Genomic DNA, 26,472 nt, shown 5'->3' on the forward strand with positions numbered 1-26,472 from the left:
CCCTCTGCCATGCTTCCATGCAAACACACTGCTTCCATCAGTGTCTTGGAAGTATTAGAACCCCAGCTCTTTCAGTCAGTTTCTTGAATAGTGATGGTTAGTTCACTGTACTCCAATGGCCTCCACAGTCAGCAGATCTCAATCCAACAGAGCATCTTCTAGATGTGTTGGAATGTCATATTCATGTCATGGATGTGCAGCCATCACATCTCCAGCAACTGTGATGCTATCATGTCAAATATTAAACCAAATCCATGTCAGAAAGAATTAAGGCTGCTCTGAAGGGAAAAGGCTGTCCAGCCAGGTACCAACAAGGTGTACCTAATAAAGTGCATGCTTAGTGTGTTTTATGATCAAGGTACAGCTCTCACACTCCAAAAAATTAGCAGATTTGGTCAGTACAGAATTTGTATGCCTCCAAGTGAGGGGCACATCTGTGAAGTCTCACCGGATTAGCTGGAACATCTGATTCCAAGAAACTGTTGAAGTTATTTGCATAGAGCAGTCACTTCCCTTTTCTTGTCTGGTTTGTAGGAAGGATGGGAAAAACATTCATTTCAGTTAAAAAAAAGACGATTAGGAAGGTGAACGTAAACTGCATATAATTAATTACTTGATCAGTCAGCACCACAGATGGGTAATGAGGCGGGATATAGATTGATTCTCAGTGGTGATAAATGTCAGCGCTTCAGATGACTGACAGGAACACTGTGTAATAATAATAATAACAGGAAAGAAAACAAACTACTAACACTTTTTGAAATAGAGAAATATGGCAAAGAGAAAAAGAAGACATTTCTACAACGTAATCTAACTTATATAATATACTATATATAAAGATTATATAAGTTGTGACACGCTTGTCTGAGACACACCCAAAAACATCGCTGGCGCAGTTGTTGTTTTTAGAAGTTGCATAATAAGATGAATGGAGGTCACCTGTGTATAATCAGGGTGCGCCAAGTGATTTTAAACACACTGTATTTGGATGGTTCAAATGCTGGTCAAGCCACGTGTTCAATTTCAATGTAAATCCAAACTTTCCAAAAGAAATAAAAGAAAATGTATGAAAAAAAGGAACTGTTGTTAACCAACTGGCTTTGCTCAGCCGAACCTGCACCTCCTACTTCACAGATGCCTCAGCATTTCTGGGACAAGTCAAAACTTTTATTTTTCTAAGAGTACGGCTGCTTTGAAGTTGTTCTGACGCCGTCAGGTATATACTGGCTACTGGCTTTTTCCTACTCTTCAGCAGAGTTTTGGGAACTTCCCCCCCCCCATTCTAACAGTGTAGCTCAAGGGATAAAAGTATTAGTCAATCTGCCACTTCATGTTGCAATCAACAGTCTCAGCAGTTATTGGGTGGTTTTAAGTGAAGATGTCTGCAAGGCAAGTCATCCCTGGAGGATGAATTTTATTTATTTGCTGAATACGCTTGGGTACCAGACAAAAAGTCCTACAGATTAAGATAACTCTGTTTACTTTTTCTCTAGAACAATTAATGTGGGTTCAAACAAAGGCATCTACAACGGTTATAAAGAAGTGATTGTTGCTGCCATGGGAAGGCTTAAAGGGACATGTTAAATCAAAGTGAAGTCCACAAGTCATTCCACAGTGAGAATTATTCATAGTTACCCATCTTCTCAGGAGCAGATATCCCCAGGGTTGCCAGAAGAAACCCTCTTATATCTAAAAAGAGCATGCCAGCACGGCTTAAATGTGTAAAGTTGCATCTGAACAAACCAAAATATCAGCACAAACACCTCTGACCAATTGTCAAGCACAGTGGCAGAGACATAATAATTTAGACTGATTTTACAGTCATTGAGTCGACCATGAACTCCTCTGTATACCAAAGTATTCTAGAATCAAACATTGGGCCATTTGTCCAACTGTCGGGTCATGTAACGGGACAATGACTCAAACACAGCACCAAATGTACAACAGAATGTCTAAAAAAGAAAAGAATCAAGGTGTCACAGTGGCCCAATCAAGCCTAGACCTCTAACTTACAGAAATGGGACCTTAAAAAAGCCGTGCATAACTGCAAACTTCATTGAATTGAGGCGACACTGTAGAGACGAATGAGACAAAATTCCTCTTCAAAAATGTGGGAGACTAAATCAGATCAAATGGGAAAATGTTTGCTTCCAGTTATTAGTAAAAGTACTTCTACATGCTATTGAATCATGGGGTGTGCTTAGTTTTTTTTTTACACAATACTTCTGCATTTTTGTTTCTGTGAAATAAATATTGAGATGGCGTAATGTGTCATGCATTGCTCTTTATCTCCAGTCGTATAAATAAAGTTATAAACTGCCAAGAAGCAGCCAGCACCACTATTCAGTGGCTGATCGATACTGTAATATGTCCTGAAGGCATTGCAACAGAATACACATGACAGCATGCTGGGATGGGATTGCACAACCTGTCACTCAGTTGTCTTTTCTGCATTACTGCACGAGCACTAAGTGGCCATGTGTCGGACCACACCTTTCTTGGCTCTTATTTCAATATAAGCTACACGTCTTAAAGTTTCATGATTGCAGCCTACACAGTTTTGCAGAGAGGCTATTGTTTTGACAAAATCTGCCTTCAGATACATCTGCCAAAATACTCAGAACAACCTTTGTGATAGTTCCTGCTATGGTCGTGTTGCCATGAAGCTACACACTCCCAAGATAAAAACAAGATCAGCCATTCTATTCCAGCTCATGAAAACGATTAGTGCACAGTATAGTTTGGTAAGCCATCAGCTAGAAATAATTACAACCTTTTTAAATGGTTTGCAATGCTAATAAGTGCCATTATTCATCAGCTACTCTCTGACAAACATCGTCTAAATCAATTTGATTCTGTTTTCATCCTCAAATATCCTGATTGGGTAACAACAGCTCAAGTTAAAATAGTGCAATAGTTATTCTAAAAGCCCATAATGTCACAACTGGCCTCTTTTTCAATGGCATCTTCTAATGACCCTTTGTTTTCACAGGCTCATCATGGCGAGAGTTTAAATGTCTAAAACAGGCTGTCACATGTTAGCGGCGCGAGCTGATGAGATGGGGAGAGAAGGGACAAGTTTCCAAGGAGAATCGTTTTTCCTTCCGAGTCTCTGCTAAAATCCTGTCACAGCTGTTTTGTCAGTCACTATTTCCTGTCTCCCGAGAGGCTCTACAGCTTTAACAGATTTCTGAGGTCAGAGCTGTCTTTAAAGGGTTATTGTTCTCAGAGGGGCATTTCATTGCTCTCGGAAGGCTCTGGACGGAGGCCACAGTGGAACTGGAAATCATCAGAGGTAAAGAAACCAGCTGTCTGCAAGTGAACGATATCCTGCCGTCTGAACCGGCTATTGATTTTAAATTTGCTCAAAGCAGTCAGTGCTGACCAAGGGGATGGCAGGTGCTACGTCTTTTATAAACATCCATAACATAGAAATGTTTAAATTTCACTTGGGTTGTGTTGAAGTCGTCTACTTTCCCTTTTGTTTTGCTTTTTGCTTTTTTCTTGTTGCAAAGAATCACTTCCACAATGGGGCCAGGCATTTGTTACCTGTAGGCTGGACTATTGTAATTCCTTAATCTCCGGATTTCCTAAAAACTCCCTTTTACTTCCTCTGCATTTACCGACGACTATTTAACTTTGGTCTTCTCTCTCTCTGTAGTATATGCTTTGTTCTGTAAGTTGTCTTTTTTCTATCCTTTTCTTTTCGCTTTTCGCTTTTTTCCTAAACACACGCAGTCATGTTATTTGTCCCCGTTGTCCTTACGTACTTGCTCATTGACACCCAACAATCCATGATCCCTTATCTATAATACTGTAGGATCCTTACCTTAGAATAGAAAGTGCTAAATGAGTACTGTAAATTGGTGCTACATAAACTGAACAGAATTGAACCAGCCTCATTGTTTTAATTGACAAAGTGGTGAACGCCATTAACCCTGAAGTGATAACTAATGATTTTAACTCAGTCTTTGCTGGACTGATCAATATTGTTTTCAGTAGACTCGGAGAAGCACTTGCTTGTAATGTTAGTAGGTTCATAAGTATTTGGACATTAACACATATTTTTGTGTTTTGCCTCTGTATGCCACAGCAGTAGCTTTTAAAATCACACAGTCAAGATGTGACTGAAGTGCAGACACAGTACCCCATTTTCAGATGCTCAGAAGTAATCGGACATTTGACTGACAAGCTGTCTCATGACCAGGCGATGTCTGTCCCTTCATTATTCCATCACAGCAGACGAAACATCTGGGTTCATTTCAAATGCTGATCTTGTATTTGGTAACAGGTCACTGGAACTCTCATTACGAGGTCCAAAGAGATGTCAACAAGAGCTCTAAAGTCCATAATTAGGAGATACCTTTGTGGAGGGAAATCAAGAAGGTTTACAACAAGGCGCAAAGCACTGGTCAGACTAAAAAACAGGAAAACCAGCAAGGTATTCACCAGAAAACATCTAAAAGAGCATGCAGAGTTTTGAAAAAATGCAAAAAAGAAAAAAAAAACTTTGGACAGAAGAAACCAAGATTATTTTGCACCAGAATGAAGGGAAACACGTGGAGAAGGAGAGGAACAGCAAGTCATCTGTCAAACATGATGTTGTTATGTGCCTGTGGAACCGGGTCACTGCTGGTTATTGATGACGTGACTGCTGCTAAAAGCAGAGGATGAATACTCTCTGCTGAGGTTCAGCAAATGCTGCAAAACTGATCAGACACTGCGGTTCCACAAATAGAACCGCAACTAAAGGCAACTGAAGCAAGGACCTGGTAGATCATCTCAAGACAAACACAACATTGGGTTCTAGACTTCAAGCAGTCACTGACTTCATTAACGCATTAAAACAATCCTTTTTAATGTGGATCTGTGTATAAAAATAGCTGTAATTTCTAAACACTTAATGAAACAAATTAAAGCTGAACACCTGCGCTTCAGTCACATCTTGACTGTTTAAAATCCTCTGTGGTGCTGTACAGAAGTGAAGCTTCAAAAAAATGTGTCATTCTTCCAGAACTTACTGACGTACAGTAGCTGTACATCATCAAGCATTTATTTGCTGTTAATACTTGTTTGCACATCATTCATCATCATTCACTCTTCCTGTTGATTCCAAAAGAAAACAACACACTGACGTTTATTAGCTTATATGAATATTTAGACACTTTTATTTTGTTTATAAATTTGGTACATAAGTTGTTGCTGTTTTTTTCATTAGACACATTTACACAACATTTTGTGATAAATCTGACACTGAACATGAACGTGTGTTTATATTTATATACGTCTATAGCAGCAGTATATCGAGGTCATGGCTTCAGCTTTCATTTCCTGCCTTATCTTCCTTATAAACTCTGATTAGCTGGGATTATTACGCATTGCATTACAAATTAAATCAATAAAATGACGGGATTAGAAGGATTTTTAGGAGTCACTTTGAAGTCTAACGTCCTCCAGTGTCTGCACTGTGGAACTCTAGTGTATAGCTGCCTTTGTTATGGGATTCAGGGGATGGCATAATCATAGTTTTGATGAAAGAGCTGCTCTGACAACCAATAAAAGTTTAATGTTTGAAACAAACAAACAAACAAAATAAAACACGAACACACATTCATCCCGCACCTATCTTCAAACTAACTGAACCTTCTCACGGAGAAGACAGTAACGTATAATTTCACACTAAAAATAAATTAACATCCTGGCACACTGTTCACATTTTAACACAACAAATTCTTTACAGACATCGTGCAGGTTGTTGAATCACAGCGAAACAAAGACAACCTGGCAATGAACTGAAATCCAAAAAGTGCAACAGGAGAGCTTTATGATGCTCCCTCGGTGGGCTTGTACTAATAAAAGTTATGTGATTGTATTCATGTGAGTTTAGCAATATAGCAAAGAATGAATGTGGAGTGATACACTGATAACGGGTACTTACAGAAGGTCTGTAATTCATCTGTCAAATGTTTGTAGCAGTCCACAAGATATCTACAGACTGACAGAATTTTCAGTCTCCAAATTTTGTTTGCAGTGCTTTCACTGGTTCCCATCTGTGAGGGGAAAGTCTTATTTTGGTGATTATGCTTATGGTTATATACATTTTTCTTGTATATCTGCTGTCTCATCTGTAAAGGTGACATGTAGAGGTGGGTCTTTGGGACACACTGGAGGCTCTTTCAGTGGTGTTTCCGACACTTTGTCCTCTAATACTCCGTGTCCCCTCTTAGACCCGTGGACCTCCCGGGGGACCTGCAATGTCTGTACAGCAGGAATGCTAGAGTCACCCTGCACTCCCGCCTGAACTGACCCACGCGCCTGCATGTTTCTCTCTGATGGGTACAGCATGGTGTGCGATGTGTTCACCATTTCCCGCAATTCACGGGACATCAGTGATGGTGAGTCCCGAGAGACGATGGATGAGGAGAGATAACCGTCAGCACAGAGGAAGTGCCTGCCACTGCTTCGTCCCCGTCCACCCATTTTACAGAACACACACTTGATTTTCTCCATTAGCTTGAGAACAACTGTCTTTCTGAGCAAGATGTAGATCCAGGGGTCTAGGATGGGGTTGACAGAAGCCATGCGGATGGCCTGCAGGTCGTCAAGTATCGAGTTCTCGTCTTTGCGGTTTCTGAACAGCTGATTTATGAAGATCCTCAGCTGAGAGGCAAGCAGAGAAAACAGAAAGGTAGAAAAGTTTAATAAGCATTAAGAACATTTTTATTTATTTATTTATAACATTTCACAAACAATTCAATTTTTTGGTTTTTGTCGACACTTGATTGGCTACACCTGATTCCTTCATTTAAGAGTAATATTTTATATATTTATTTAATATTCTTACACAGTTGAAATGGAATAGTCAAGCATAAACAGACACTATCTGACTTCTGCTAACTGAGATAAAGTACAAAGGGCAAGAAGCCAATAAAAGAAATTCCCACATTTCTTGCTCTCAAATAGCAAATGAGATTTTGGCACTTGGGCTTCCCCCGAGTCTAATCGTCAGTTGTCTTTTTCAAGAACCGCAGGCCCGGAAGTTTAAATCTTAAGATTTAAAACAGCACTCAGTTATCGCTACTAACATTACAATGAATTGCTTCTTATAATTTCTAATCATTACATCATAATTTTGACGGATATTAAAAAAAAATCCTTATCCTAAAACGTTTCTAACGGGCACAGTGAGAATATAAAGCTTTTGCAAATGTATTGTTGAGTTGATCTAAAAGATAAACGTGCCACTTGTCTGGGTTGTACTAATTGAAGCGACAGTTCTCTTAGTGCACAGTTCACTTCTGCGAAAGTAACACAAAGAGGACGATGTTTTAACAAAAACACTCAAAACTTTGCTCCTTGACATTATCTCAGGTTGGACAATGACGTCTGCTGATAAAGCTGAGAATAAACTGAGAATTGAGACTTTTGAAGTTAGCAACTTTAACGACACTAGTTACTGTAAATACTCGCATTAGTCCCCCACACAAACACACGTATTCCCTTGTGTACGTGTGTATGTGTGTATGCTGAAGTGAAAGCACAAAGGGTGTTAACAGCGAAACGTGTGACGGCTCACAAAGTGTGTCATCAGACCACAAAGCTCTAAACCAAGGACACAACATTCAGAAAGCATATGCGTAAAACCTGTGTTGGTATTTGTGTTTGCGTGCGCACAGTCTATTTTTTCATTACACTGATCAAGTTTAACACAATATCTTTCCTGGTTTTTCTGTCTCGAAAGAACCAGCTTGTTACAACTCTGTGACAGTCTAGTGCGCGCGCATATACTAGTGGCGCGCTTGCTCGTTACCATTTCGCCATACTCACCACTAAAGGTATGGAGCAGATGAGGACGACAGCGGATGTAGCTATAAGCAGGATCACCATCTGGATCTCTGCCCCAGCTAATCGTCCAAAATTTCGTCTGCGCCGGAGCTCCGCGACGCGCCGCGGATCTGTTCCCAGGGACGTGCGGCGGATGAACCGCTTGTGCATCAGGATCAGAGCTCCACACACGACCACGTTGCATATGACAGTGGCCAGCACGATGCCCGAGTTCACCCCAGCGTACATCAAATTAAAAGTCTTGACACTTGTGTCACTGCTGTTCCAGTCGATGAAACACCAGGTCTCAGACTCCTGGAGTTTCACACGACCGAACCCCATGCTGGGCATCGCGCAAAACACAACGTTGGAAATGTATATGGCTAAAAGAGCCAGCGCTGCGAGTCTCTGGTTGACGTACTCGTTGTAGAAATATGCGTGGTTTATCGCCAGGTATCTTTCCACTGACATTGCAAATACAATGCCTAGCTGCACCACGAAGAAGAAGAGCAGGATGAAGCCGGAGTACTGGCACAATGGATCAGCTCCAGGCCAGGTGCCTTTGATGTAGGTGGCGATGGTGACGGGGCTGGCCAGCAAGGTGCCCAGCAGGTCTGTCACCGCCAGGCCACACACAAGTGTGTAGAAAGTCGTCTCTTTTCGTTCCTTTCGTGATATTCGCAGAACAACTATGGCGATGACATTCCCCACCACCCCGAAGATGAACATAATCACCGGGATGGTGGGCGTACGAAATCCGGGTTGTTCTTTCGTGGAATTCATAACTGCAATGAATTCTTTCACTTGTTCACGCTGAGCAAAGCAGTGATACTTCCCATTAATGCTCGTTCCTCCAGTTCTCCAGTAACCAAACCCATATCTCCAAAACGTCTCTTTTTACGCACAGAATTTATACTCCATATCTTTGGTGAAAGTACGGATCCACAGGAGACAAACGTTCACTCAGGTGGTTTTGCTTTGCAAGAGATGCTCCGACCGAGGTTGCGAGCTGCGCTTCACGCTGTAATTACACCATCATCTGACAGAGTAGTTTCCTCTTGGGTCACTGACGGCAGCTCCTCCTCTGTATTTCCTTTAACCAGCGAGCTTTTCGCGCAGCAACACAACCAAACACCATCTGCAGCAGAGAAGCCGCCAGAAAGAAGGCGCAGGTTAGAAATGAGTGTCTCAGGTCTTCTTTATGATTGGATTTCCAAGTGTGCACCTACGAGGACGTGAGTTTATCAACGTCTTCGTCACCGCAAAAGTCATAACAACAGCTGGTTTGAACCAGAATAGTTAATTAAACTGGGAATAACCATGCATAAAAAATATCTAATGAAATAGAGTATATAAGTGTGGTTTATAAAAGAAAAAGCGACTTTATTTATCAAGCAAATTAAAAGATAGCAGGAGATGATTTAGTGCTTTTCCAGAATCAGAGGAAACTCAAATGATGTGAAACAGTCTAACTAAAGTCTAGAAGCCTGCTTCATCTTTGTCTTTACACAGAGGGAAAAGTCGCACTTTTTATTGCGCTACAGTTGCAAAACAGCTCTGCACACCAGTTTCCCGACTTATTTTCATACAACACAAATACAGTGTTGATGCGCTGTTATCTTGATCATGATGCACGGTACTCTTCAGGTTATGTAGTCATTTTTCACTTGCTTCAAGAAATGAATAAAGAATGAATAAACCCGGTCATATTGATGTATTACAACATAAACCACTCTGCTGGAAAAATTAAGCTGAAAAATGAACTTAATGTACTTAAACTTTTTTTTTTTTTACTTTGTTCGACTGCTACTTGTGCGTATACCTCCATCAAAGTAAAATGATCAAAGTCGAAGCATGACACACACTGTGATTGGCACTTTAAGTATAAGCTTGAGAAAGAATTGACTTACCGTCTGTTTGAATGAGGAAACAGAAGGCTGCAGATTGTTCGATCCCTTTTCAAAAAAGTCACCAGTCAGCACAAACTCAGAGGTTATGAGTCACTGTGAACTGGGAATAATCTTTTAGTTCCTAATGAATGGGGGAAAAAAAACCCCAAAACAAAACAAAAAAAGCACAAAAAAAAATTCTTCTTTTTATCCCCATTACTGGGACCTGTCTATCGGGACCTGTGGTTTTAATTTGCATGCCTTTGCAATATTTAATAGTGTGTTGAAAATTAGCACAGTGAATTTATCCAGGTTTTCAAGTACTTTAACATAACTGACTGGTATAATTTTGAAAAACTCATTTTAGTTACATTCTAAGAGTTTGATATGGTGTGGGACACAGATTAAGCATTGTGAAATTAAGTGAAATGGTAACCTGTCACAATGAAGAAAAGTGTGGTGAGTACTAAAACATGGTCAGTGAAAAACCCGGGGGCAGGATGAGAAACAGCACCCAGATTAAAAGTGTAAGTAGAGTCTATAAATGATCATACCCAAGAACTGGGTGAGAGGGAAAATGTATCAGCTGTATTTTTCTTGTAAAACAAAGGAAAGTTTTACTTCCAGAGTTTTAATATATGCAAATGATAAAGCAAATTAGTCATAGGGGAAAAGGTAAGTCCACCTCCACCTCCATCATGTACAATCGGCATTTGAAATCACCAGACCTGACATCCCCAAGTGAAGCCCAAGAGAAGACTCATTGCCAGGTTTAAATTATTTTCATTTTCATTTTCACATGCTGTCAAACTAAGTTCAGCTATCATCATTCTCACCCACCTTCTGTTTCATATGTTTTAAATGTCAGTGCTCTCCTGTCATTCTGCCTTTGATGCTCTCATTTGCGCAAACCACCTCCTCGCCATTTCCACTTCACCCTGGTCGATCAGAGACCCTCTCCAAGCTTCAGTCTGCTTCATCTAAACTAGCACCAGCACCGAGACGTCGAAGGGCCCTGTCCTACTTCCTGTCATTCTGTTGCTTTATCAGACTCCAATCACCAAATAGCTTTTTACTTTTTTACTATTTAAATTCTGTAACTCAATTAATTCATGTTTAGCGATGTCTGGTTTTACTCTTCTATATGGAGCATTTGATTTAGGCCAGATTAAAATTGTTGTCTCTTTTAAATCAGACAATTTTAAAGATCAAACCAAATTCTTTATCTCAGTTGATGACGTTCACTTCTTTCAAATTATCTCTCAGTCATAAAAGTCACCATGTCTGCAAGTACCTGGTGAACAAAATGTATGAATCTGTACTCTGAAACCCATGCAGGTACACAGAGAACATGCTAACGTGACACAGGAAGGCTTTAGCCAACAAGGAGCCTTGAACAATTCTCGCTTGTCCAAACAGAACATTTGACAAAGCTACAGTTACGGTAAACATTTAGCCAAAGATCAGGGTTTTTGGAATAAAAGGTAAATTTGAAACAGTTGTTTGGCTGCCACATTGGTAAACACGTTTGCTTCAAAATACATTCATAACCAGTGATAATACTGATGATGACTGCGTTTACACCTCTACAGGCAGTATCTCACTTAGCTTAGATTGAGATCTTTTAAAACAGATGAATTCCCCAGTGACATGCAGACACATCTGCTCCATCAAGATTAAACCAAAACCACAATCTTTAAGATGACTTAAGCAAAGCAGTTTTTAAATGAAAAAATAAAACACAGATGGAAGTATTCAAATTTCAGTGTGTGCTCTATACGCCCACCATCCACCCCACGCACCTCCCAGTGATTCTGTTGCAGTTCTTGAGGTTTTGATATTGCTGCATACTGCCAAGCAATGGAGACTTTAACACTGATACAGGAGAGCTAGAGAAGCTGCTGCAATGCATGCTGCAGCATATCAATATTTTGTTTTACAAACAAAGTTTCAAGACTGTTCATGTAGCCCACTGATGTATTTGCTTATATATGTATGTATGACCTTTGCTATCATGAGTCAGCTGTATACTGTAGCTGTATACTAATTCTGCTATGCTCTATGCTAAGAGCAACGCAGAATTAACTGGGTGGGTTACACTCATGCAGCTTTAGTCATATAAAAAGTGCTAATGAGCATGATGAAGAAAATGTACTTCCCTCTGCCGTGCTCCCTCTCTGACATAGAAATGAAAATAATCCGATGACTTATTTTTAAGCACAGCAAGTTTGTTCTGTACGCCGGTATTTAACTGGCTAACACCAAAACAATTTCAAATGATTCCTATGACATAAAAGGTTATCACAAAAAGAAAAAAAAATCCCACAAGACAATATGGCAAGAGATCTATAAATAGTATTTTGTCACATTTCTTATCAGATTTCCACACAAAGATTGTGACACATGCTAGTTTACAGGAATCCACTCTACAGCTGGAAATGTGCACAAGCTTCCAAGCTGCTCTCAATGAATGCAAACATTGCTGTATAAAGTTCTTAATTTGCTTTTCACACTTCGTTCAAAGATCAAAACGTGTCGAACACACGTCTACGTCAGCCAGTGGTAGGTTTTAACCTTGTGGTAAAGACACATTTGAACCACCATTTCCCATCTTGTAAACATTCCACTGAGTCACCTCAGAACTTTGCAAGACTATGTCAATTATATAAATTGACACGAATATTTAAGAAAGTAGCCATTAATCCAAATAATATAAAGTGCTATAACTATACAACTTCAAACACAATGTTATGTTTGCTGAATGTATGACATTTTAATATGGGCATTTACACTGTGCGATGCAATAACAGCTGCAGCAGGTACATAACGAAATGTTTGTTAGGGCACGTGTCAGGAAGTTGATAGTTGTTGTGATAGTTGTGATTTAAACAAGTCATGACTAACAAATCAATTCTGTTTTTTGTAACTTGTAAACAAGATGATTTAGAGCAGGATGTTAGTGTTTGTATGCTAGCTTGGTCTGCAAATGTGTCACTTACTCCACCACAACACTTGTGAAACTTTCAAAGGGGTAGCACTTCTTCTGACCACACAGTGAGGCTTTCTTTCCAACAAAGAAAAAGATAACTCATATCAGAAAAAAACATTTTAATGGGTAACTTTGCTCTAGTAACAACTAGGTACAAGGTGAAAGGTTTAATTAATGGTATGGCAAGTCTCATATTCTGAGAGGTTTCATGGCATTGCTGTGTCTCTAAGCCGGTAGTTTGTCAGAAAGCAAACAAATTCATATTGTAGTCAAATATCAGAGAAAAGTTCATGTTTAGTGCCATGAAGTTGTGGAACACTTTCTAAAGCAGCCAGCAAGTCTAATTCTTAAAAGGCACACTCTGTTGCAGATGAATCCAATTATGGGAGTGGCTTATGGTCTGACAGCCTCTCTTTGCTGGTGTCTTTTCTGATGGGATGTTGCAGCTATCCTCTCTTTATTTTGTTTAAGAGGTCACTCAATTTCTGCCTTCAATGGTCCAAGGCAACTTCACCCAAAGGCCAGTGGCCATGCCACTCCTCTTCATGTCTCTTTTACACACATCCAAAGGGGTGCTTGCCTTCTTACAAGGTCTTTTGGGATGCGTCCATTGTCCATTTTTCTGACATGTTCAAGTCCAAATGTCTGATTTTTTGAGGATAGTGTACATAGTTGGTAGTAGGTATCACTGTTCTGGCAAGCATGAGCATATTAGTGACCTTGTCTGTCCATGTAATGCCCAAAATGGAGTTGTAAATTCCTTATGTAGAATGTGTTCAGCCCGTGTTCTTGCCTAGCATAGGTTGTCCAGGAATCACTTCCTTGGAGAAACATGCTGAACATGTTGGTGGCAGCTAGGCCAGTCCTTTTGCAAATTCCTATTTTCATGGACTTGTAGTTGTGTAGCAAAGGGAAGCAAAATGTGGAACAGCATCCAGTGCATAGCTGTTGATTAGAAGCTTTGAGACAGCAGATGTTCTTTGGCACAAGATTTGGGTTTTCTTTAATCTGATGTTCAGCTTGAAGTCATCACAAGCAGCTGCGAACTTGTCAAGCAGTGTAGTGCTTTCCCGGGCGGGAAATGAGTGTTGCATCATCAGCAAATTCTAGATCTTGGATCAGAACTTCTCATGCTTTGGTCTTTTTCTTCCAATGTTCAGTGATGAAAAGTTTAACATTGTTTCTTGTGTGATGCTCTCTTCGAATGTGTCATGTAGAAGTAGGCAAAAGAATATAAGCTAAAAAATGTTGGAGCCAGCAAACATCCTTGTTTGACCCCACTTTATATGGCAAAAGGGTTGGACAAAGATCTGTCACATTTCACTGCTCCTGTCCTAATTGCAAGAGAGAATTTCCCTTTATTGAGATTATTTTATTTATTTATTTATTTATTTATTTATTTATTTATTTATCTATTTCAACACTCCTGTTATTGTACAGGGTGGGCCATTTATATGGATACACCGTAATAAAATTGGAATGGTTAGTGATTGCATTGACAATCCAACACAATGGGCAGCACATTGAACACATTTTATAAGTGGTCAGAAACGTGTAAATAACTCATGAAAGAATAAAGTTACTTTAAAACCAAGCACACCAGTGTTTTTCTTGTGACTTTACCAATAAGTTTGATGTGTCACATGGCCCTCTTCCTATTGAAAAAACAAAAGTTGTATCCAAAATGGCCGACTTCTAAATGGCCACCATGGTCACCACCCATCTTGAGGAGTTTGCCCCCTCACATATACTAATGTGCCACAAACAGAGATGGGCAGTAACGCGTTACGCGTTACTGTAATCTGATTACTTTTTTCAAGTAACGAGTAAAGTAAGGGATTACTATTGCAAAAACGGTAATTAGATTACCGTTACTTTCCCGTAGGAACGCTGCGTTACTGCGTTACTAAAACCATGATTTTTTTGCGAGAATGTCTCATGACAGTGAGGTAAGCGAGTGCGACGTTCGTGACAACAGCTTTGTGCAGATCAACAATGGATCATATATCGAGTGCAGGAGAGAGTATGAGCGTGCAGCGTTTAAAGTGTGGAAGTACTTACTTACTTACTTACTTACCTTACTTTGAGTTTGATTCCATAAAAAGTGACAAAAATATTAGCGTCTGTTGTGCGTGGGAAGAAAACTTATTTTTACAGCGAAAAAAACCCTAAACAAGCACCGAGTGCGCTACGACGTAATGGGAAATTCACAGAGAAACTCGCGGATTCTTCCACTGACCGCTGCGGCACACCTGCACCAGGGTAAACCTCTGCCTGCTTTACAGGTGAAAATAGAGCAACAGGACCGCTGAGTCTTTGATTTTATTTATTTTCTGCTGTGTTTTACGTGCATCTATTTGAAAGACTGAGTGTAAACACAAAAAATATTTTATTTTATGTGCTGGAATGTGCAGAAAATAGGTTTAAATGTTAAACAAATTTCTTCAAGTCAGAGAATGGTGCATATAATTTAATTTTTGCTTGATGCATAAAGTTAAAAGATTAAAACTGATAAAACAAGTTTTAAAAAAGGAGACTTTTCCATTTGATTACATTTTGTATGATGGATTATGCAGAAAAAGTAGAACTGTGCTGAAAGATCTATCACTTTATCACCTATTCAGGTGATAAATCGTGTTTTAAAAAAGTAACTAAGTAACTAAGTAATTAATTACTTTTGAAAATAAGTAATCAGTAAAGTAACGGGATTACTTTTTTGGGGAAGTAATCAGTAATTAGTTACTGATTACTTTTTTCAAGTAACTTGACCAACACTGGCCACAAACAGGACTTTAATATCACCAACCATTCCCATTTTATTATCCATATAAATGGCCCACCCTGTAGAAAGGTTTACATTGCTCTACATTGCCAGCAAACCAAGTATATATAACTCCTAAATACAGTTCGATCCATAACTATTTGGATGAGGACAAAGTTTTTATAATTTTGCCTCTGTACACCGACGCAGGGAGTTCCAAGTGTAGATTAATTTACCACTTGAAAGTGTTGTATTAACTTTTCAAGAATTACAGACATTTTTATATATAGTAGCATATTTTTCAGATCTCATTTTAAACTATATGCAGATAAATCAAATCATTTAAAGACCATATATAGATTTAAGGGTTTTACACTTTTACACTGTTTTACACTTGTAGTATGTTGGCTTGCACTTGTTTTTCCCTTTAGGGCAGCAGCTACTAGTCTCTCTAAACAAAATGGGCAACTGGGTACTGCTTTCTGGCTTACACTTCATGTGGCTTTGGCTCAGTAATAAAGAGGCAAACAAGCATTTACTGTAACTGTTGAGGCATGACTGCTGGCAGCAGTGATACAATTGCAAATACCCAAGGGTGCAAAGCACAAGTACAAAACAAAAACAATGATGTAAGCACAAGGACGTGTATGCTGTGGCTCTTCAGCAAATTAGTCAGATATTTGAAATGTGATCAAATCTTTATGGATCTTTATGGTTTCACATTGCTAAACATTTTTGATGATAGTGTTTGCAAATATGACTCAGAACCGAGAGTTAATATGATATGCCATTAATACTCTTCCAGGATGGGCATTTGCAATGTTTATACAGCAACTGTGGTAAACATGATATGCCTAGGTTTCATTTTAGATTCATCACCAAGCTAAATAATAAAACAGTTTGCGGTTCATTGTCTTGACCGAAAATCAGGTGAACTAACCACTGGCTTTCCAAAAACCTCACATTTCATTCATGACATGACTGTGTACAGTCTAGTAAAAAAAGAAATTTTCACAGGACTCTATGCAGTCCTGTGACAAATTAAGTTGACCCTTGGTGCTTCCATGGGAATTAGGAGGGTAAGCAGCAGCCAAGTGTTGCTAATCAAAAGCAGTTGATTTACTGATCATCGACAAGTGTGAGCATCTCCATGAAACCACAGGTATTGAAAACCTGCTAGTCTGAACCATTGGGTATGTGTTAATGCAATGTTGCAATTTTCCAAGGAATGGATGTTCAAGCAAATTCACCCCAAGGTCAGACTATGAGAAACTGCAACAAACTACATCTAAGACTCTACAGGACTCAATTAGCCTGTTTATTGGTAAAGTAAATAACAGGAAAATTTGGAAAAGACTAAACAAGTATGGTTTGTCTGGAAAGGTTGCCACGGGAAAGCTTCTTTTGCTTTCTAAAGAAAAAGTGGAAACACAGTTTAGATTTGCAAAGTCTCTTCTGAATAGGTTACAAGGCTTATGGAACAATGTCCTTTGAAACAACCGACCAAAGAGGCACAAACAAGGCACACAAACATAAAAATATATTTGCACATAAACCTCATACCAGCTGTCAAGCACAGTGTTTGAGGGGGTGATGATTTTGGGTTGTTTTGCAGCCCCAGAACCTAGACACTTTGACATCATTGAGTCAATCATGAATCATATACCAAAGTATTCTAGAGCCAAATCTGTCCAATGGCTAAAGCTGGGCTGAAATTTGCTCATGTTATAGAACAATAATCCAAAACACAACAGCAAATCTCCAATAGAATGGCTGAAAAAGTAAACGGCAACAGCCCAGAGCAGAGTCCAAAGTAAAATGCAAAAATTACAAATGATTAACTATTTGAGAGAAGGCATTTGGGACAACTGCAACAAGCCACTTCACTCGGCAGTTATTAATTGCTTTAGTAAATATAAGAGTATTTAAAAAGTCTTTTTAGTTTAGCAATTACATTTTCCTCCTTTTTCATTGGAGTGTTACTATTTGATCGGATTTGTAAATCGTTACTATATGTTTAGGCATTTTCTTTGGGATCTTTGACATGTCAGTTCTCACCTGCACCTGAACTGGAGCAAAACTGAATTTATAAGACTGATGTGCACAGAGTGACGAGTTCATAGGTTGAAATCTTTCAACTTGAATAAACTACCATGGGTGTGTGTACATGTAGCACAGGAATGCTGATCCTAGAAAAAGAAAAGAAAAAAAGGAGCTTTGTCCCAGCCTGGGAAAACCATACAGATTTTTGAGTTCCCCAGGGAGGCATAAGCACCGAGATCACCACCCGCCACAGCCCCCATGCTCCCATCCTTTTTTCTCTTCCTCATCATGAACTCAGGTCCACTTTGGGGAGTTGAGCCAAGTGTAAGTCAGGTCATGTGACAAATCCTCAGATTCCTTTTTAGTGTGGACTTCCCCGGAGGACTAATGAACACAGAATTTATCATAAGAACAGATTGGCTCCAGAAATGCATTTGCACTGTAACCCCCTGAGAGCATAGGATAGATTTTCATGAGTACAGCAGAGAAAATTAATTATCATTTTATGTGTCAGTGAGGATCGCGTACTCTGTTTCTCTTGTACAAGTGCAGATCTGTCTTATGTTGTTTATTTTACTGTTGCGGTGTATGACTATGCATGCTATGCTCTAACATTTCGGAGTTTGCCAAGAGTTGAAGATGCCCAATACAGCTTGAAGATCCTCTCAGTTCTAAATAAGGGGATGAATGTCTGAGTGGCAAGTCCGGATTTGTCTTTACTCCATGCCAGTTCTTATTTAAATTAAAAAAAAAAAAAAAAGACAGTGGAATCATGACACTGCCAATAAAGAGAGAAAAGCCAAGCACCAAAAATGGCTTAAACTTCTTGGGTGTTTGCTCCAGAGAAAGTCCAGCTATTATCACACCACCCCACACAACCTTCCCACGGCATTAGAAAGGAGTAAACCCCCTGGAGACTCAGGTTACTGCCCCTAGTCCTGTGAAGCAGCTCGGGTTAAAGCTGGAGCTATGGGGATGTGGATGTATTCTGAGTTTACCCCAATAAACAATCCAAAAATTGTGTTAGCAGTGGGATCTTTAGAAAAGATTTAAAGGTAAACACTGAGGGAGACGTGACAGCAAAAAGCTGCAGCTTGGGCTTTTGACAGAGTGCTGATAAGAGGTTAACATAAAAAATCTGTGATAGCTTTATAGCAGTGACATCTTTTACCTTTTAACTAAATACACAAATAAATATTTACATGTGATAAATGTTTGTTCTTTTTAGTATTCCTATGCAGTAATACATAAGACATAATATGTAATTTATATACTGGCTGAGTGCCTGTGGTCTGAGCGTAATCGCTGTGTTTAATGTTTAACCTTTGTGGAACAGAAGTTTGTCCTCCTAAAACTTGTTATTTTACTAATAATTTAGCAACTCTCTCTCTGTCTCCCATATACATATGTATTAGGGGTGCAACAATACTCGCATCGATATTGAACCGTTCGATACAGTGCTTTCGGTTCGGTACGCATATGTATCGAACAATACAAATTTTTAAATTTATTTTATCAACTTTTCTTCTGACGATGCTGTCTGTGTTGAGCGATCAGTGGATCTGCGTTCGACTACTCCGCCTAGGCTGCACTGTCGAGTGCAGATCAACTGAGCGCAGCGCAAGCTAGCAAGACAGAAGCTAAGCTCGTTGCAACATGGCAAATTGAACCTCCCCCACCCTCATTCAGATCTGGCGTTTGGAACTATCTTGGTTTTCATGTGAAGTATGACCATGATGGTAAGCACGTCATGGACAAAAGTAAAACAGTATGTCGGATGTGCCACGCAATGCTCAATTGGTGGGAATTAGTGCGTTAGCGCAGTTAGCTTGCTTGTTAATGTGTTGACGCCGTCCAGCCCCACGCACGGGGCGAACCGCGGTAACTTGTTAACGGAGATTTGCCGCGTTATGGCGTTAATGTCATTTCAACGAGATTAACGCTGACAGCACTACTAGGAACACAACAAATATGACTGCACATTTACACCGACATCATCCTAGTGCAAAGACAAGTGGAAGCAGACAAAAACAACAAGCACGCATGCTACAAACTTTACCCGAGTCATTTAGACAGCTGTTAGCACATGATTCTCCTTATGGGGACCTGACATGTTTAATATGCTGCTGAGAGTATACCCCAGAAGCAGAGGTGGAAAGTAACGAATTACATTTACTTGCGTTACTGTCATTGAGTCGTTTTTTTGTGTATTTGTACTTTTTAAAGTCATTTTTCAAGTCTGTAATTTTACTTTTACTTAAGTATATTTTTTAAAAAGTATTGTAGTTCGCTACGTTTTCGATCACACCCGTTACTGAGTAAATTAAAAATAAAAAAACCCATTGCGCTTCGGAAATACTGCAGGGAATGATGGGTAGTAGAACAAATTGGCGCTAAGGTCACTTTAAAGATGGAGTCTGACATCGGTGTTACGGATCCAGTGAAAAAAGAAGCCCCGTCGAATTCTGCTGACCCTGAACTCGAAGAAACGGATGTGAACCCCTGGCCGTATTTAAGAGACCATTTCGGCTTCAAGTGCAAGAAAGGCAACAGCTTTATTATGCAGTGTAAGCTGTGTTTGCCCAGAGATACTGAGTTAGCAGCTTTTAAAAATTCCACATCAAACCTGCGCAAGCATGTCGAGGTAAGTTAAATACAACTCGTACCGTTATGGTAGCAAAAAGGCTGTGTTCAAATTAATCACATTAAGTTAAGACATCTGTGAAGAACACAGATAACGTTGGTTGGTACTAGCAACTTGCTGTAATCGGGCACGTTGTTGTCCACGCAACTTACATTTTTTTTACTGGGTTGGTAAATTGCCAAAAGAAAATGTGTTTACCTATGTTTTTCCTGTTTGTTAATAATAACAGTTTATTTTAAAAAATAGTTAAATTAAAGACAGAAGCGGCTACTTTCTTACTTAACCCACATATGTTCACACTGCAGGCAAAAGAATAACAGAGCGCTCACTTACCTTAGATTAGTCAAAGACAGCTGACTTCTGTCACTTGTTAATTAGTATCAGTATCAGTATCATCAAGCTTTATTTGTCGCAAGCAGGTTGCCCTGCAGCGAAAATGGGACCCCCCCCCCCGACATTACACACATAACACAGACATCACATGGGGTTACAAGTCGGAGATTGGCAGTGTTACAGAAGGAAAAACACTGAAATATACACAACAACGGGATGGTACAAGAGGAAAAAAAGAGAACCCCACTCATGCTGTGCTTCCATGGCAGGACAGCACGAGAGCAGGAAACAAAAAAACTCCTCTGCACAAAAAAAAGAGCATAAGAATGGACACATCACCACATAGTGAAAGACATGACAAGCCACAGGGTTGGGTAGGGGATATCATAACACAATAAACACAGTGTGTACATCTGATCTGGGAACTGCTGCAATCTTTCGGCTGCGCTGCCAGCTGACCCGACGTCCACATCATGGGGCAGGTAAGCATCGAAGGCGTAGGAAGGGGAAATTAATTAGCACTTGCAACCTCCAATAAAAAAAAACACGAGGTATATTGGCATAATTTACCAGTGGTAGCTATGTAATGCATGGATGTCTTATTAGGGACGTCAAAAAACTTTCTCTCAAACTTACGGTAACACTGGCCTGCCTCAGCTGCCTTCGAGCGTCTCTTTAGCTGTGCTGGACTACTGTTCACTGCAAAGTGAGCAAGTATGAACTCTACTAACTTTGAAAATCAACTGCTCCTCAAAATTAACAGGAAGTTCAGAGAGTAACACTCTAGGATGGATACAAAGGAACTTTAATCTAGAGGTACAGTAGGGCAGGGCCAAGTTTAAAAAATTAAAAAACATTTTTAAAGCAGCTGCCGTTCAGTTCAGTACTTGTTCTCTTATTTGACAGTTTAGAACACATTCTCATGTGAAAGAATGATATGGTTTTGTATTGAAAACACTGTGATACCTGACAGTTTGGTTGATTGGTTTGGTGACCATTATCCATTTTCATGTATAGACTTGCAGTTTAACTGCCACTGCACTTTAATTTGTAAAGTTTTTCTTTTCACTAAAAAAGAACTACTTTTATATCCCACTGTCTTTTTTTGCACTACTCAGAAGCGGCTGTCCTCCTGCTGACAGAAAAGTAACTATGTAACTTTTACTCTGAGTACATTTTAAATGAGCTACTTTTTACTTTTACTTGAGTACATTTTTAGACAGGTAATTTTACTTGTACTTGAGTAAAATTTCAGCAAAGTAATAGTACTTTTACTTGAGTAAAATATTTTAGTACTCTTTCCACCTCTGCCCAGAAGAAGCGTATAGTAGGGCTGCTCGATTATAGCAAAAATGATAATCACGATTATTTTCACTGAAATTGAGATCTCGATTATTTGACGATATTTATTTAACCCTTTAAGACCTACTATAGAACCAAGTCCGCCAGAGCTTATATTCTTTTTTTACATGTTGTAGTGCCATTTGTGGGAGCATTTCAAGTTGCTATACAACTGTTATAGCCCATATTTTAATAATATGTATGCATTAAGTCCATAGTAACTACATTAATTGCAAAAAAGTGCAATAAACTACAAGAAAATTGAAAATCGTCTATCTATCTATCTATCTATCTATCTATCTATCTATCTATCTATCTATCTATCTATCTATACATATATATATATATATATATATATATATATATATATATGTATATAGAGAGAGAGAGAGAGAGAGAGAGAGAGAGAGAGAGAGAGAGAGAGAGCGATAGATAGATAGATAGATAGATAGATAGATAGATAGATAGATAGATAGATAGATAGATACAGTGGGGCAAAAAAGTATTTAGTCAGCCACCGATTGTGCAAGTTCCCCCACCTAAAATGATGACAGAGGTCAGTAATTTGCACCAGAGGTACACTTCAACTGTGAGAGACAGAATGTGAAAAAAAAATCCATGAATCCACATGGTAGGATTTGTAAAGAATTCATTCGTAAATCAGGGTGGAAAATAAGTATTTGGTCAATAACAAAAATACAACTCAATACTTTGTAACATAACCTTTGTTGGCAATAACAGAGGTCAAACGTTTACTATAGGTCTTTACCAGGTTTGCACACACAGTAGCTGGTATTTTGGCCCATTCCTCCATGCAGATCTTCTCGAGAGCAGTGATGTTTTGGGGCTGTCGCCGAGCAACACGGACTTTCAACTCCCGCCACAGATTTTCTATGGGGTTGAGGTCTAGAGACTGGCTAGGCCACTCCAGGACTTTCAAATGCTTCTTACGGAGCCACTCCTTTGTTGCCTGGGCGGTGTGTTTTGGATCATTGTCATGTTGGAAGACCCAGCCTCGTTTCATCTTCAAAGTTCTCACTGATGGAAGGAGGTTTTGGCTCAAAATCTCACGATACATGGCCCCATTCATTCTGTCCTTAACACGGATCAGTCGTCCTGTCCCCTTGGCAGAAAAACAGCCCCATAGCATGATGTTTCCACCCCCATGCTTCACAGTAGGTATGGTGTTCTTGGGATGCAACTCAGTATTCTTCTTCCTCCAAACACGACGAGTTGAGTTTATACCAAAAAGTTCTACTTTGGTTTCATCTGACCACATGACATTCTCCCAATCCTCTGCTGTATCATCCATGTGCTCTCTGGCAAACTTCAGACGGGCCTGGACATGCACTGGCTTCAGCAGCGGAACACGTCTGGCACTGCGGGATTTGATTCCCTGCCGTTGTAGTGTGTTACTGATGGTGACCTTTGTTACTTTGGTCCCAGCTCTCTGCAGGTCATTCACCAGGTCCCCCCATGTGGTTCTGGGATCTTTGCTCACCGTTCTCATGATCATTTTGACCCCACGGGATGAGATCTTGCGTGGAGCCCCAGATCGAGGGAGATTATCAGTGGTCTTGTATGTCTTCCATTTTCTGATGATTGCTCCCACAGTTGATTTTTTTCACACCAAGCTGCTTGCCTATTGTAGATTCACTCTTCCCAGTCTGGTGCAGGTCTACAATACTTTTCCTGGTGTCCTTCGAAAGCTCTTTGGTCTTGGCCATGGCGGAGTTTGGAGTCTGACTGTTTGAGGCTGTGGACAGGTGTCTTTTATACAGATGATGAGTTCAAACAGGTGCCATTCATACAGGTAACGAGTGGGGGACAGAAAAGCTTCTTACAGAAGACGTTATAGGTCTGTGAGAGCCAGAGATTTTCCTTGTTTGAGGTGACCAAATACTTATTTTCCACCCTGATTTACGAATAAATTCTTTACAAATCCTACCATGTGAATTCATGGATTTTTTTTCACATTCTGTCTCTCACAGTTGAAGTGTACCTCTGGTGCAAATTACTGACCTCTGTCATCATTTTAAGTGGGGGAACTTGAACAATCGGTGGCTGACTAAATACTTTTTTGCCCCACTGTAGATAGATAGATAGATAGATAGATAGATAGATAGATAGATAGATAGATAGATAGATAGATAGATAGATAGATAGATAGATAGATAGATAGATAGATAGATAGATAGATAGATAGATAGATAGATAGATAGATAGATAGATACTTTTGCAAGTGCATTTCTGATTACAAATGAAGTTGCAAAAGTGCAAGTTTGCATTTCTGCAACATTTGTTGGTTCTTTGCAACAATGCTAAAATAAAAGGATGCATGGTTTTACACTGGTAGCAGGGCATGATGAACAAGACTGTGAAAAAAGTAAAGTAAACCTTGTTTTTTTATGGTAAACGACCTTTATTTTTTTCCTTTGCACTTTATTTATGAACAAAACAGGACAGCAACTTAGAAGAGACATCTCCAGGACAAGGACATCTACGATACAATAATTGAAAACTCAAGTAAACCTAACACAAATTATGCATTTGCACTAAATGTCATAATTACTGGGAACTCACTAAGTGACAAGGTATGACAGTTTGTGTGGGAGGTGATGAAGAGAGAGTACCCTGTGTTGTGTGTCTCAAAATATTTGATCCAGACTTTATGAAAACAAACACACTCTTTGTTATTGTGTCACACACTTAAGTCATGTATGTGTGTATTAATATAGTCAGTGTTTGAAAGCAGGGCTTTTGAATCGAATGGTGAGGTGGTAGAGGAAGAATGCTTGAAAATATTAGCTGCAAAAGGAGGGCAGTTTGGGAGATAAACCTTGGGAATGCAGCATACAGTACGCACTCACTTGCACAAGTCATATATGTAGCGTTACTCCCACGCCTGAGCAGATGTAGCATTTCTGTGTCATGAATCACCGCACAGTAACACTGACTTTGTAGATAGAACATACAGCCTGTTCTCTGCTTACTTGATAGCTCTTGCTTAAAAGGGAAAGAAAACAGTGTTTTATCTTTGCTGGCACAAGTATAGAGAGTTGGAGCGTGTGTGACCGTGTGTTGAAAGATGAGGCCCAGCAGTCATGTCACATATCTGACCCATCACTTCTCTTCTTGGACGTCCTGCACATGTGGGTGGGGAGGACATGTGACAAGTGGAATCTCTATACGTGTGTGTCTATTTTTTGACTTCTTCTTGCTTTTAGATCTTGTTTTTAACCTGCCCCTGTTTTTCCCTCTAAATCAGTGCATTCATAAAGAACCTCAGACACTTATACGGCTATAATTATGCTCATCAGTTCCCACTGGTGCGGTTTTAACATAAGCTTTAGAAGAACAAGTCTTGACAGTTGCAAACTATTTCCCTGCAGCGGCTTGGAAAGCAAACATCAGGTACTTCACGTCCCAGGGTTTTTGTGTATGTGTGAGACTGAGTGACAGACATAGATGGGGAGATGCATTATACAATTACCAAATTAAAACAATTGCCAAAACCTCTCATGCACATTTCATCCTATGTACACAAAAAAGGCTACATTTTCCCTTCATTCAGTTTGACCTGAAGTGAAACAAGCCTCAGCAGACCCCAGCTATGTGAACAGGTGACCTTGTATGACCTGTTTACCGAAACATACGCATCATTTCTTTTTGCACAGTGCACTGAGTGTTTTGTGAGCAATGAAGTGTATCGCTTCGGGCCAATATTTAAGGGGAAATCCACCCTGTTATTTTGTTTTATATTATGGTCTCTTACTTCAGCTTGATAGAAGCAAGACAAGCTGTGGTGAAGATCATCGTTGGTAGGAGTAAAAGTGATCCAAATGATCTTAGATGCTTTGTCAATAAATCTAAAACATAATTTCACCACCATCTGTCCGTCCTTTGTCCTTGTTGTACTTATCGTACATATAGGTAGATGTCAATAAAGTTGGGGTTGTGATACTTCAGCATTTAGGTAGCACTACAGAAGATGAACAAGCATTAACTAAGTTACTTTTTAAAGTGACAGATATTTGCACCATTTCAGATCATCGTTTCAGCGCAGCAAACACACACACACACACACACACACACAGTCATAAGTGAAGCCTGCTATGACTCTTGTAGATGAGCCCAATAGGTTTTCTGTGGTATTTTTCTTTGAGAGCCAACATTTCTGTAGAAATGTTTCTATTTATATGCACCTGTGCTGGTTAAGTGTGTCTGTCTAGCTCTTTCTCCAACTGACATATGGATACATCATTGCTAGTTTAGCAGATTGGAACACTCATTATTTCTTTTCATTTACCTATTTCCGCCTTTTCTGACCAGCTACACTCACAGAGAAGCAGCTGTCCTTTATAATATACTTGTATAACTTTATGAGAGGGTTTGGTTGAATAAGGAGCCAGTAACATGGAAATAACTTGTCGATGCATGCTCAATCATCCAGGTAAAGAAATCCCAAAATGTTGATTCTATTCATCACTCACCCAAGTGACTCCTTCGGTCTCAATTGACTGCAGGTTTATTTAAACATCACATCTCTGTGGCTTTCAAACCCCAAAACAGGCGGATCCACCCCAAGGATCCAGTCCCCTGGCACGAACAGAGTAATGTAGTGTACGCTGTAAAGTGCCAGGAGGAT

The 26,472-nt window shown here is 39.6% G+C and overlaps 1 protein-coding gene across 1 annotated transcript; it reads right to left on the minus strand.

Annotated features, from left to right (window-relative positions):
• Nucleotides 1-5,156: 5,156 nt before the first annotated feature.
• Nucleotides 5,157-8,860, minus strand: ptger4b (prostaglandin E receptor 4 (subtype EP4) b). The gene is made up of 2 exons (XM_080874252.1): nt 7,828-8,860; nt 5,157-6,660 (listed from the first exon to the last, which is right to left on the minus strand). The coding sequence occupies exons 1-2, from the start codon at nt 8,605-8,607 to the stop codon at nt 6,091-6,093; spliced, it is 1,350 nt and encodes a 449-aa protein (XP_080730378.1). The 5' UTR covers nt 8,608-8,860; the 3' UTR covers nt 5,157-6,090.
• Between the last annotated feature and the right edge of the window lie 17,612 nt (nt 8,861-26,472).

Source organism: Rhamphochromis sp. 'chilingali' (genome assembly GCF_963969265.1).
Source record: "Rhamphochromis sp. 'chilingali' genome assembly, chromosome: 2".
Classification (NCBI taxonomy): domain Eukaryota; kingdom Metazoa; phylum Chordata; class Actinopteri; order Cichliformes; family Cichlidae; genus Rhamphochromis; species Rhamphochromis sp. 'chilingali'.

Bases quoted from the DNA above. Each gene is read 5' to 3' on its own strand.
- ptger4b (XM_080874252.1), bottom strand. From the start codon at position 8,607: ATGAATTCCACGAAAGAACAACCCGGATTTCGTACGCCCACCATCCCG. The intron at 6,661-7,827 runs GTGAGTATGGCG...CTTGCCTCTCAG, and splicing joins TCTGCTCCATACCTTTAGTG to CTGAGGATCTTCATAAATCA.